General features: G+C 31.9%; 1 protein-coding gene across 2 annotated transcripts; it reads left to right on the plus strand.

The window, feature by feature from the left end:
* The first annotated feature begins 5,620 nt into the window (after positions 1 to 5,620).
* On the plus strand, positions 5,621 to 10,038 carry LOC115451152 (TNF receptor-associated factor 6). 2 transcript variants are annotated; one of them, XM_030179367.2, is made up of 7 exons: positions 5,621 to 5,795; positions 6,235 to 6,386; positions 8,264 to 8,385; positions 8,484 to 8,677; positions 8,871 to 9,031; positions 9,262 to 9,516; positions 9,699 to 10,038. In XM_030179367.2, exons 1-7 carry the CDS (start codon positions 5,754 to 5,756, stop codon positions 10,024 to 10,026), a joined length of 1,254 nt encoding a protein of 417 aa, XP_030035227.1. In that variant the 5' UTR covers positions 5,621 to 5,753; the 3' UTR covers positions 10,027 to 10,038. The 2 variants fall into 2 exon arrangements, with proteins under 2 accessions (XP_030035227.1, XP_030035228.1); XM_030179368.2 differs by lacking the exon at positions 5,621 to 5,795 and adding an exon at positions 5,823 to 6,053.
* Positions 10,039 to 14,060: the final 4,022 nt, after the last annotated feature.

The raw sequence follows: 14,060 nt of genomic DNA on the forward strand, positions 1-14,060 counted from the left end.
GATCGACCGTAGCACATCACATAAAAACTGCATTACAACTAGACGCTACTAGCGGTTGTCGATCCGAAACCGATAGCAAGTTCCGAACCGGTTCCAAACGAAATTAACGTGTCTAACTTATTCTAGTTTTTATTTGCCGGTTGTTGAACGCGACTTCGCTTGTTTAAATCGGAGATTTTTTGTGTTAAATATAGTTACTTCCAGAAATTGTAACTAACGGATATTTTATTTCGGTTATTTTAGGCTGTTAAAGTTAGCTTTTACTTTGAATTAAAACCAAACTGTTACTGTTAAATAAAACAATAATAGTTTATTAAATCTGTATTGCACGTTGGAAAAAGTATGAAAATTCTGATCAGACTTGCTAAATGATCTATGTCTCATCAACGTACGGTAACCCAAGTCTATAATCTCTACATATTAAAAGAAATTACCCATAAATGATTTATAACAGACACACTGACAACTTGTTCGTATTTATGATGTACAAATTACCTATAATTAAAGTGACATGTGCTATTGACGTCTATGCATTGATGTTAATTGAAACTACTTTTTTAAAAAAATATACTTAATTAGCTATGTTTTATTTTTTGTAAATGTCATATTAAATTGGCAAGTGTTTTTTTTGCGATAATTTCTAAGTTTTTTATCGGCTTACCTTTACTGGTCATTAATTTTTCATTATTAATATTTTTTCGATGAAATTATATTAACAAGTCTGTGTACACCCAGAAATATAATTTCAATTTAGGAACTTAATCTCTTAAAATTGTTGGTACAAAATAAAATATTTTTAATTAGGCCATATTCATTTGGTGTGTAAGTATTTGAAAAGGAAACTAAAATAAGTAAATAAAACTTTACCCAGACACATCACGGAACTATCTAAAATCCATTTTACGCAAGCATCTTTTTTTTTTGTTGCTTTTACAGGTGCAAGCATGTGTAAAGAGGTGGAAAAACTATAAAAAAAAAGTTTTACAAGATCGTATCTACGTTACTTAATGTCTTACGTTAGAGGTGTTAACTAATTTTTCCTACATACCGTGGGAAAAGGCGCTAATCACTTCAATTGTTACCTGGATCTGTTACATCAATGAGATTGTTATGATGTTGACACATGTCTGCTTGAAAAATGTAAGTAGTTGCTTATACTTAAAAAAAATATTATTTAGGATTACTATCCCTAAGTTCCTATACAGTATTGCTATTTCCAATTAGTGCCCTTCATATTTTGTAGTCATTATTAAGTAAACCTATATAAAATCCCTTGATTTTATTCAAAATAATGTCACCATTTGTAACAGGGTTGTAAAGTATATAAATCTACGCTTTTATTATATAATTATACCTTAATATTATTTAATAGATATTCACAAAATTAACCCCTGACGGAAAATAAAGAATATTATAAGTTTTTTATGACACAGCAAAAGTGACACCAAACACCCTATATGTATTTGTTTGGCCTTTAACTTTATTATAAGTAACTATATTAAACGCAAGCTTCCTCGCATAGGGGGACCGCACCCCGGACCGAAGGGATGAAACACTTCTTTAGAAGTTAAACACTGAAAAAAAAACCATGAAGTATTATTAAAGTTTTAAATTTCGAACTTAAAAATGTTTAATTTTGACTGAGAATATAATAGAATTGAAGACGAAACACTGGTACTGGCTATTATCATTCGCAAGCAAGAACGAACTTTACGAGCGTGTCCGCCAAGAGGTCTAGCCAGCATTTATGACAATTTATTACTATTACATAATTATACTGATATACTTGATATCTTGTAGCTATTACGTAAAGGAAGCGACGTGGGAGATACATTTAAATAGTAAAATCTATTAAATACACTGAAATGGCTAAGTAGACACTAAAATAGAAGTGTAGCAATTCTAAGTTAATAAACGGCACAAATGTTGTAGAAGAAATGTAATTTTATGTATTACCGATTTGCGTCAGAGCTTACAAAATCGTAAATGCTCGGTAAAAATATAGTGGGACCGTAATTTGATGGTTGAAGCGGACTGATTGGGGTCGAAGCTTGACTTGACTACACCAAAACATCTTATTAGGAAACTTGATTATAGTATAATGAATTGTGGTACTAAAATAATACAAAAACACTGTGATTAATAAAATTGCTTTGGGTTTAATACTTGTATTAATTTATTATTAACAAATCTTGATTTATTATGGTACTTCATAGTTTTCAATTTGTAAAACAAATAATTCAGATTTAAACCTTGCTACTTTACGCAGTTTTTTTCCGATTATAGAAAACATAAGAGAATATATATTTCACTACTTTATCTGCATTTTATTTTTTTAAGCCAGTCTTGTGTCATGATTTTATAAAGGTAACAATAATAATAGATATCTTCCCAAACAGGAAGCTTATTAATGCCGTTACGCCATGAAAGTTACAAAATCTATGTAAACATTTAACTATAATGCCTTCCTAATATGCTAAAATATGCGTAAACCAATAACACACAAACTGAATGAACATTATAATATTAAACACACTTACATAATAAAATCGACCTTGTTTCTTTTAGTGGTGTAAAATTCACGTTCGAAAAATTTCTCGTATTTTTCCGGTCACGCGAACGCAAGTTCCGATGTCTTTATTTCATCGATTGATTAAATTAGCATTAATTAACAGAAGGGTGTAAATATCAATTTGATGTATTATTTCAAGAAGATGTAAAGTTTAAAGACAAATTGGCAATATGGACATAAACACATTACCGGTCGAACTAAGTTACTAAGCAAGGTTACATGAAACTAGTGACGTATATAGGTAACAAAGTGCAAAAAAAAATATAAGTCTGTTGAATCATTTTAGGTAAGTAACAAGGTGACCAGTGACGGCCTGTACCGACGCGGGAACCGAGGATCCGGGCGAGGGTAAAAAAGGTCCCCGTTTAAAGGTTTTGATAGATCAGAGTCTTTCGCCCCTGCATGAAGCTTTTGCCAGGTCGTTCGTATGCTAATTACCTAGGGTTCGTAGATAAGTTTTATTTCCAGAGCATAAGTGTCATTGTGCTTGAGTAATTAGTAATATTACCTACTAGACAATATGCGACTTACCATCTCAGTATTTACATTGCAATCTAAAGTTCTAGGTAGTGCTTATAGGCAGTAGTAGCTAAATACTATTAGGCCAGTAATTTGCCCGCCTCCTTAAAACCTGTATAGGTATAGCAACTAAATCACTGGAAATACCTAATCCCTCCATTTAGTCGACAAGCGAGCTAGATACATTGCCACACCGCCAACTCCTTATGCACGGCATATAAAGCGATAAAATCTCAGATCGGTGAAGCAACACCATGGCGCGTCGTGTTACATAAAACCATATTGTCCTCAACATTATTATTCTAAACGGTTCTAATACGGTAAACGACAACAATTATGTCATTTTAGCTACTAACCGATGGTATTACGTAAAAACTAAATTCGGAGAGAAATAGAGTTTGGGATGTTTCCTCGCTATGACATATCTTCTTGTAATAAGGTGTTAAAAATGTTACAGCTAATGTCGGTGAGTAGGTGCTGAGGTAAACTGTCAACTCTTACCAATCTGCCAGATACGCTGCTTCTAAACAATACTTAGCTCTCGTATCGATAATTAAGACCTATCAAACTACGAGCGGTTACAATTCGACAATTTGATAAGAGCCTAAGTACATTACCACCAGGATGCATCATATCCACTCACTACCATTTTCAAAACAATTAACCAATTTTTTCAACTGCATCAATAGGTAAGTCAATATTCCCACGAAAATCGCCAGATTACTTTTTAGGTGCATAATAAAGTGTAGTTACAACACGAAGATATTTAACGGTACTCCAGTGAGTATGACGAAAGATAAAGATCGATGTTGCGTTGATCGTATCTTGCATTAACATACAATGTTATCATTAGACGAAGTATTTTCTAAATAACGGAACTTATTAATGTCGCCTCATTGGATTAGTGGTAGAGTGTAGTCGTTTAGGCTATCCCGTAAGATTTTTTACAGCTGGTATCCTAGTAATTAATCGTTTAGGTAAAATTTTAAAGCGAAATACGGACTTAAATTATTTGATAAATAGTAAGCGTATTTTATTGTAGAAACGCAATAAACCCAACTAACCTTAAGTGCTCTAATAATACTTGGGAATACAAAAATGTTTATATCATTCAACAGATATTTAAATGTCTTGACTTTCCTTTATTTGTCGTGATTCTTATGTCGGTAGTCGGTACACAATACAAAACACTTTTCTACTCATATTGTAATGGGGATTAAATTTAGTTAACCGACCTGCACGACGTCAAACTGCCAAAGCAAACCAATGGCTGTTCAAATCGCATTCAACTGCCGGCCTTGGTAGGACAGGGGGGTGTGGAGTCGAGCAACCGCCTGGGGTCTCGCGCGGTGCCTTAGAGGTCCTAATTATTAGCATCTTATCTAGGAAACAGTTAAAAGACGGGATGCGTATTTTTGCTTCGCACGGGGGCGCCCTGAGTTTTTTTTTTTATTAGTTTGCCCGGGTTCCCGCGTCACGCACAAAGTCAATACTTTAAAGCCTGGTCCCCAGCGATGCCACTAGTTTAGACAAAGGATGTTATAAATTTATTGCGTATCTGGATTTGTTGAAATGCTTCTAAATCATCATAAATAAAATAGGTATTTAATTAAGGTTTGCCTAAGGGACTGCGGATTGCATATTAGCCTAGCATTAAGTATATTTGAGTTATATTCCATTGAAAATACTTACCGTAGACCCATAAACACTTATTAAAATTATGAAGATTTCTAATTATTCAATAGGTATTAATCTTTATTTTATTTTATCAAAAGACATCGATTCGTGTTCTATTCTTTGTAAGAGAGTTGAGTCACGAGCTATAGAAAACTATGAATATATTATTTTTACTGTTTCTATATATACTTACTATGAATTTAATAGGTACTCTATTGAGTGAGTACATTTGTCATGATGGGCTAGAGGCCAAGAACCCAACGCGGAACATGAGATTCCTGTATCGATATAATCTGAACATGTTTAGAATTTCTTAGCAAAGTGCCGATCTCTCATCATCAAAGAAGCCGTAGGCGTAAAATAAACCAGTTTCTCTTTGTACGCCCGTACCTATATTATAAAGAATTTAACGCTGTAACAAAAACCTCAACAAAGAATTTCGGTTTTGTTACAAAGTTTGTACACCTAGGTATGTATGTATGTATGTAGTACTACATACTTAGTTATATGGGGAGGAAATAGTTAAACATCAAACAAAATATTAACACGCGGATTACTAAAATATTTTTTCCTAAATAATATCTTTCGACGTTTGAAATCAGTAACGATAAACTATTTTTCTTCCCTAAATCATTATTATAATACATAATAATTGTGGCCAAATCATAAAAGCATTAGGTATTTTGTACCAAATAATAATAATAAGTTTATTGCAACACAAGAAGTAAGAACATAGAAACAATAACATTAAGAATTACTTAAACAATAATGGCTTACGTGTAATAATTAAACGCAAACCTATGTAATCTGTGTTCAATAACGTGAGTCGTGACGTCTTGACATTTCACATTACGTCATGTCAATGTGTCAGTTGTCAATGTCATTAGCATTTTGTTTTGGCGATAGTTTTTAATTTGGAAAAACTTTTACCAACCAGTATTTTTGTACAAATAGTTAATTTTGCTTTATAGTTTATTTTAGTGCAATGGATCGAGCTAGAACGAAAGATGCTTCAGAGGGTATTGCGGTGAGTCAGTAACTAAACTTTCTCAACAGGAATAAAACAAAACGTTCGAATTTTAAAATTTCCATCACGTAAACATTTTTGGAAAACTAGTTTGTGTTCAAATCACTGTTTCAGTAAATATACTCTATGGCTAACTACATTTACTCGCAACTTATTCGCGTGTAGTAATTTACGTAATTCGAGTGCATACGATACGCCGGGCGTGGTAAATATATACGTAATTTGACACGCCATTCATTTAATTCTTCAATCCTAATGGTATTATTTTTAAACACATTCCTAAAACTTAACTATCTAATAAGTTCTGCATTCTTTATTTGACTCGATTTATGGACTTGTAATTTTCAAAACAAAAGAAGTCCTTGTTATAATTACTTAGTGCCAACATAACAAAGAAAAGTAAAAAAAATGTTAAAGGCATAAAAAATATGTGTTGCAGCCCATGGGTATAACAGCTCTAAATGAAACAGTGCTTAGTAATCAGCCAGAATCACGGTATGAGTGTCCCGTCTGCCTCAATTGGCTCCGAGACCCAGTAATTACAACATGTGGACATAAATTTTGTAAAAGTTGCATCACATCTTGGCTTCAGTAAGTATAATATTCATTGTGATTCTTCCTTCCACATTGATAAACAAAAGTATCTCACTTTATGAAATAAAATTAAAACAATTCCTAAATGATTATTATTTACAGATTGGTAAGCTTCTTATGTTATTCCCTGATTCAACAACATACACATTGCATCTTTATCCCCAAAGGAGTAGGAGACTAGCCTTAGCATAGATGCTATGAAAACACCCAATTTTAGTCTAGTTGTTACGTCTCACAATATGATAGGGCCTATCTATATGGCCTATCACCATATTGGGCACAACTTTCAGATTCAAAGCTGATAACTAATTAAAACAACTCAATATCACTGCCTGACCAGGGATCTCAGGGCAATGTCAAGTCAGGGCATATTGTCTTGTAAACTATGCATACAATACAATGTCAGTCAGTGAGACAGTAATTTTATCATTCTCTTATACAAACTATGCATAAATTGGTACATTTAAGAAGTAATTTATTTATTTTATATAACAAATTAAAAACATAAGTGATCTCTAAATGGTATCTTAAACACATGAACAATTTTTACTAAACAGATTTAAAATGACTAAACAAATTATTAGTGAATATTTTTGTATATATTTTTCAATAGAAAACTTTAATATGTCATATGGTCAGTAATAGACCACCTTTTTGCCAAATTTTAAGTTCTTCTTTAATTTTATTAATATTTATAATATATCTTACAATAGCTTATTATATTTATTTTAACTTGAAGAGTTAACAGAAAAAATATTTTGCAATTTAGTACGTACAAAGCCTTGTAAATAAAAAAAATACAAGTTTATACAATCTACAGGTCTTGTAAAATTATTTCATATGTGATTTACAAGAATTTATAAAAAAATATGTAACATGTAATTTGTGAGCTTGTAGTTGTAATCTATACTATTATATAAAGCTGAAGAGTTTGTTTGTTTGTTTGTTTGTTTGTTTGTTTGTTTGTTTGTTTGTTTGTTTGTTTGAACGCGCTAATCTCAGGAACTACCGGTCCAAACTGAAAAATTCTTTTTGCGTTGGATAGCCCTTTGTTCGTGGAGTGCTATAGGCTATATATCATCACGCTATACCCAATAGGAGCGGGGCAGTAATGGCTAATCTCAGGAACTACCGGTCCAAACTAAAAAATTCTTTTTGCGTTGGATAGCCCTTTGTTCGTGGAGTGCTATAGGCTATATATCATCACGCTATACCCAATAGGAGCGGGGCAGTAATGGCTAATCTCAGGAACTACCGGTCCAAACTGAAAAATTCTTTTACGTTGGATAGCCCTTTGTTCGTGGAGTGCTATAGGCTATATATCATCACGCTATATTCAATAGGAGCGGAGCAGTAATGTCTAATCTCAGGAACTACCGATTCAAACTGTAAAAATCTTTTTGTGTTGAATAGTCCTTTGTTTGTGGAGTGCTCAAAGTTATATATCATCACGCTATGACCAATAGGAGCGGAGCAGTAATGAAACATGTTGCAAAAACGGGGAAAATTATGAGTTTTGAGAGCTTTCGTTGCCTGCGCTGCGTAAACGGTTAAAGTTATGCAACAATGATGTATGACGGGAATGTTTCACTTAAAAAGTTCTAAAAAATATATTATAAAACAAAGTCCCCGCTGCATCTGTCTGCCTGAACGTATTAAACTCAAAAACTACCCAACGTATTAAGATGAAATTTGGTATGGAGACAGTTTGAGACCCTGGGAAGAACATAGGCTCCCGGGAAACTACTACTTTTATAACGGAAAACTTTTGCCTGAAAAACTTTATAACGCGGGCGGAGCCGCGGGCAAAAGCTAGTGTTTGATAAACAGGGCACTGGACTTAACTTTAATATAAATTAAACATTATTTTTCAGGAACAGTGGCCATTGCCCTATAGACAACATCAACCTAAGTATGAAGGTGGATATCTTTCCCGACAACTACACGAAAAGAGAAATACAAGAACAGAGAATGAATTGTCCATTTTCGAGTAAAGGTATGTAAACTTTTTAAACATATATTCATGCCTTTATAAACAATTTTATATATGAATTTACGTAAATGCCTGAACCACTTCTTAACTAATATACACAGGGTGCTCCGTAAAAGTAACTCCACTAGATCTAGATGCGCATATAGCCTCGTGTGAATATAACAAGCCGGAGACGTCATCTCAACCCGAAATACGTATACCATGTTCTTTCAAGGCAGTAGGCTGTAAGGAAAACTTTGATAGTCAAGATGACATGAACCAGCATTTGCATAATGATACACAAAGTCATATGAGCGTAAGTATTTTTTTTTTTATGTTGTATATATCCTTCCCATGAACTCTTTTGTTTGAAAGGCCTTGTAAAATCACATAAATCGTTGTACCGTTGTTTGTATTATACATTTAGCACACAAAATTCATGTTATACTTAACTCACAAAAAATTAAGATGATTTTGTTTTTTTAAAAACAATATTTGAATGTCGCCAGTTACTAATGAACGCCTATTCAGAAATGAAGATAAATAACGACATGTCTAACGCAAGCATTGACGCAAAAGAGCAAGAGGCTATGACGCTATGGGAAGCGCCCGACAAGGACGGCAACCCCGCATCCACGCCACCAATTAACAATACTAGCGCGCTTATAAGGTAACTGGAAACAAATTTTTAAATGATTCTCTTAATAAATATGAAATGTTTCTAATGCAATTTGGCTCGCAAATACGTGTTTTCAAATTATATAAATAATTAATTTAAGTAAGAGGCGAACTCGAAGCCGCAGTTAAACATCCTGTACAAATATATGTTTTTAATGCAAATGATTATTTTCTATAAATTTAAATTGCATACAAAAAATATATGTTTATTTCTTCCCAAAGGGCTCTTTACGAAAGAGTTGTGGTACTCGAACAAAGAAATCGCGAGCAAGACATAGTAATAGCGAACATTTCGAAACAACTGTCGGCCTTCGCCGTTGCGAAGATGAAGCAAAACAACGAAATGTTGCTGCGCTACTGCATGGGCAACTATGTGTGGAAGATCGACAACTTTAAAGCGAGACTTGACGCCATGCTGAAGGATCACTATAAAATGTTATACAGCCCTGGGTTTTACACTTCACCTAATGGTTACAGGTGTGTATACCAAATAATATGGTAAATTGTGAAAGTCTACAGAATACCCGTGATAAAAAAAAAATATCAAGCTAAGTAAATATCGATTAGAACACTTTTGTGTCTGCAATATTAGAAATATATATGTTTTTACTGAAAAAAATATTTGCACCTTTTGTAAATCTAGCTATATCATATTCCAGGTTTTGTGTTCGTCTCAACATATCGCCGCAAAACGAGCGTTGTTTCGCGCTCCACGTCCATCTAATGAAGACCGAGAACGACAATTGCCTCGAATGGCCATTCAATGGACGCATATCCTTCGCAATGATCAACCAATACAACCCTGACATGACGCAGAGAGATACCATGATGTCCAACTCGAATCTCATAGCTTTCAACCGACCTACAGCTGAAATATGTGTCAGGGGGTTTGGATACACTGAGTATGCGGCGGTGAGTGACGTCATAAGGAATGGGTTTATAAAAGATGACGTGCTCATTATCAGAGTTCATATTAAATGCGTATGACATGAGGAGTAATTTTTTGTTTGTATTTTTGTGTTTTCTGTACTATTTAAAAGTTTTACAATATTCTATTTTTTGTTAATAGATTGATATACAAGTGTTCTAAAATGTTTTTTATAACAAACTAGAACATATTTTTTATAGCCATTATTTCCATATTTTATAATTTCCGCTTTCTTCATTTATGAGTCTTAACTCGTGAAGTACTTATGTTAAGGTTGAATAATAAAATTGTTAAAATGAAAACTCAAATACATAAACTCTGTATAAATAGTTATGATATTTAATATACAATGTACACGCAAATTTAATATACTGCACATTTTAGTCATTTTAAATGGTACTTAAAGACACAATTCAACAAAACATCTAAGAAATGTCACAAAAAACCTTTTATACTTACTCAAATAATAACTATAAAATGTTTAAGTTGTATACCAGTGATGAATTATTACAATGTTCCTGAAATACTCCGTCCATATATCTGATATTTTATTGTAAAAGGGTAGTCTATATTACAACAAAAAATTAAACATAAATTACGATAGAAGTTAGGTGTTAAAAATTCCACAAAACACGAAAAAAAAACAAAAAATCCAGTAATTCTTAAAAGGGTATAGCATAGATGTTAATTGTATGTAAAACTTCTCAAAATGTTTTACTGATTCCAAAAATGGATATTTTCGTACATAATAAAAATATAAAAACAAAAATATGTGACACTTATAAAAGAACCATTTGAATATCTTGTAGAATAAAAATGTAGTGTAAGTGTAAATGTACATAATGGTGTTATAACTTTGTACTTAATTGTTATGAAGTATTTTTACATACTAGTGTATAAAGAAAATATAGTATATCCCAAGACCGTCCTTTTGTATTTCATGTATCTTATTAATAACTTACAAAACAACTGTAATATACATTCCAATGGAGACTGGTGCTTTGAAGTTTGTACTTAAGTTTATGTTTTGTTATGTTTTATATCAAATCATATTTACCTTGAAATGTATTATAATTATTATAAAAAAAAACTTCATTGTTTTATTTGCTACATCCATTAATTTATGGCGTTAAACTATAACATTTAATAAAACAATACAATTATAATATTATCCTTTATTGGTATTCATGTCTTACAAAATAACTACACACTAAAATGTCTTAATAAAATATAGGAATTTAGCTTAAACTAGCGTATAAATATATAATTGTAACCACCATAGCCCTATCACATCCAACCATCACATGTCCTTGCACGATAGTCAATAAATTAATTTTCAAACAATATCGGGTTACTGGTAATATTTATTTTAACAATAGTTAGTGAAAACTGATAACATCTATTTAATATACTAATAACATACAATAACTTATGATTTTTTTCAATAAATATATAAATGGAATGAATCAATTACTTAATATTTGTAATGGAACATTCTAGAACAAAAAACAGGTCACGCAAATGTTTGTTAAAGTTTAACGCCCTTTATTCATAGACGTTTTTTATTTAAGGACGGAGCATTGCTAACAAGTCTGTTTCTCAGTACTGACGGCATGGCAGCCTTCGCAGTGTGTAGACATAGGGCCGTTGTGATTGGCTAATATTGAGATACAATACAGACTTGTTATCACAGCTTTATTCCGTCCTTAGATAAAAAACGTCTATAAATAAGGGGTAAGAATCTAACAATATCTTTACATAATATATTTTATGCAGACTGATCAATTCGTCGTTTACATAAAAAAATAATTATTAGTTATAATAAATAAAATAGTTACCAGTAACACAATAGATAATCTAAAGACTGACTAAATTGTTATGGCTTGCAAACAAACGCTCCCATAATTTCGAATTATTAATCTTAAACAATTTAAAAAATCCTAGCTTGTACAGACTATGTATACGCCGAATGCCATCAACAACTTACTAATAAAATATCTAAGAATGTGAGAAATGTGTGTTACCAATTAAAAAAAGCTTTTATTTACATATTATAATTCTCAATAAAGTAATCGGAAAAATATTCAGAAATTAAATACAACAAACTTACGAACTGAGGATACGAATATATTTTGATCTCACTATTGATTTGAAAAAAAAAATATAGAAATGTTCATGACATTAAATATAAGATGTTTTTGTTTTTATTATATTTTTCATAAGCATAATAGCTAAATCTATAAATTGAGTGAAAAGATCTATGTCAAGTGTATATGATTTTTAAAGCCAAGCTCTAAAGTAAAAAAGCCTCAGAAAAGCTAACACATTTTTGTCATAATGGTAACTTACATCGTCAATATATCGATAATAAAAAAGAAAATATTAAAACTAATGTAATAATTAAGTATTCAAGTCATGCGAAATCTTTATGCGAAACATAGAATGCTGTTTCATTTTTTCCAGTCAAAACTTTTAAACCATCCACACATCTATTAATTTATACTTTTTTCCATATAAAAACTTTTTTCTAAACTATTTTTCTTTATTTTAGATTATTTTACCTCTAGTAAGCATTCAATGATCAAAAAATAACAAATAAATAATTTGAAAGCACTATCTAAAAATACTAAAATATTATTACACTATGTACTTTTCTTATTTCATTACCAGTTGTTGCTCGCGGTTTAAATGCGTTTAAAGACTTTCCTGCTATAAAAGTCCCTAAATCACTATACTAACCCATGACGACTGTACGACACCAGCGCCGTGTACTTAATTAAAAAAAACATTGAAAAATACAGTTATTTCCTATGGGATCCAACATACCGGGATAATAGTAGCCTACGTGTTAATCCTGGACAAGGTTTATGTAAGTGTCGAATTTCATCCAAATCCGTTCAATTGTTTCCACACGTATATGGGCGGCCAGGTCGGCCGTGCCCACACCAAGATTGTGTGGTGCTTACCCACATGAATTTTTAAAACGAGACAAATGATCAATTTGCAAGTACAGTAAGAAGTCTAGTCTAGGACACTGAACCCCCCCCCCCCCCTGGGAAATGACTAGCTACGCCCATGCATGTTTCTGGGTTTACTTTTAACGAACATCCAAACCTTTTTTTCAAATTTTGGCATTTCTAATATTAGTAAGATAAGATTTTCCATCTAACATATAAATTGGCTGTATGCATGTTTAAGTAAAGTACTTGTGTAAAATTTTGTATAGTTTAAATATAACAATGTGATGAATTACTAATTTAACAGTAAATATAAAATCAACGACCTCGTGTCTACAAAATTAATACTAATAATATGTGCAGAAAAAAAAATTGCATATTTCTAGAATGTGCAGACAAAACTATGAATTCATTTGATATGTTTCGTGTAGTATGTCACTACATATATGCATAAGTTAAAATAAATACATAAATAATAAAGGCATATCAATATCCAATTAGGAAGACACTTGACGGAAGCTATTCAAGTCACTCGCTTCTGAAAACGATTTTGACACTCGAATGTAAAAAATATCCAATTAGACTTAAAACAAATGAGAACACATGGAAACAATTTCATAATTTGAAATTGGAATGTACGGCGTTAATATTTGACAAATTTTAATTATCTGTGCTATTTTATGTTTGCATTTTTATTAATTATCAAGCTCGTGGGACCACAATTACTACAACATATCACAGTTACAGTAAAGAAATGCATAAACTCATATTCCTCCCCAATAACAATGGTATATTAAAAATAATATTGTCACTATTATACAAAAAATGTAGACAGAATATCACATAATCGACTCTTTGTTTAAAATTATCGTCAACTAAAAAAGGGGTTAATTACCATTACTCTTCGAGTTCGTGGTAGAAGGGATTATTTTGGCCAAATAAATTGACTATAATCAATATAATAAAATTATACCATTGTTATTGAGTCGCCTACTTATAACCAAGTGAGGGTGAAAAAGCAATGTGGTAGGAATATATGCAATTAGGTATACAAAATAAGCACGAAAGTCGGATATCACTAGAAATTGTAATTCTAAGGAGATATAACTACAAAGTGACCCAATAAAAGATATTTT

Source organism: Manduca sexta, chromosome 22 (genome assembly GCF_014839805.1).
Source record: "Manduca sexta isolate Smith_Timp_Sample1 chromosome 22, JHU_Msex_v1.0, whole genome shotgun sequence".
Lineage (NCBI taxonomy): Eukaryota > Metazoa > Arthropoda > Insecta > Lepidoptera > Sphingidae > Manduca > Manduca sexta.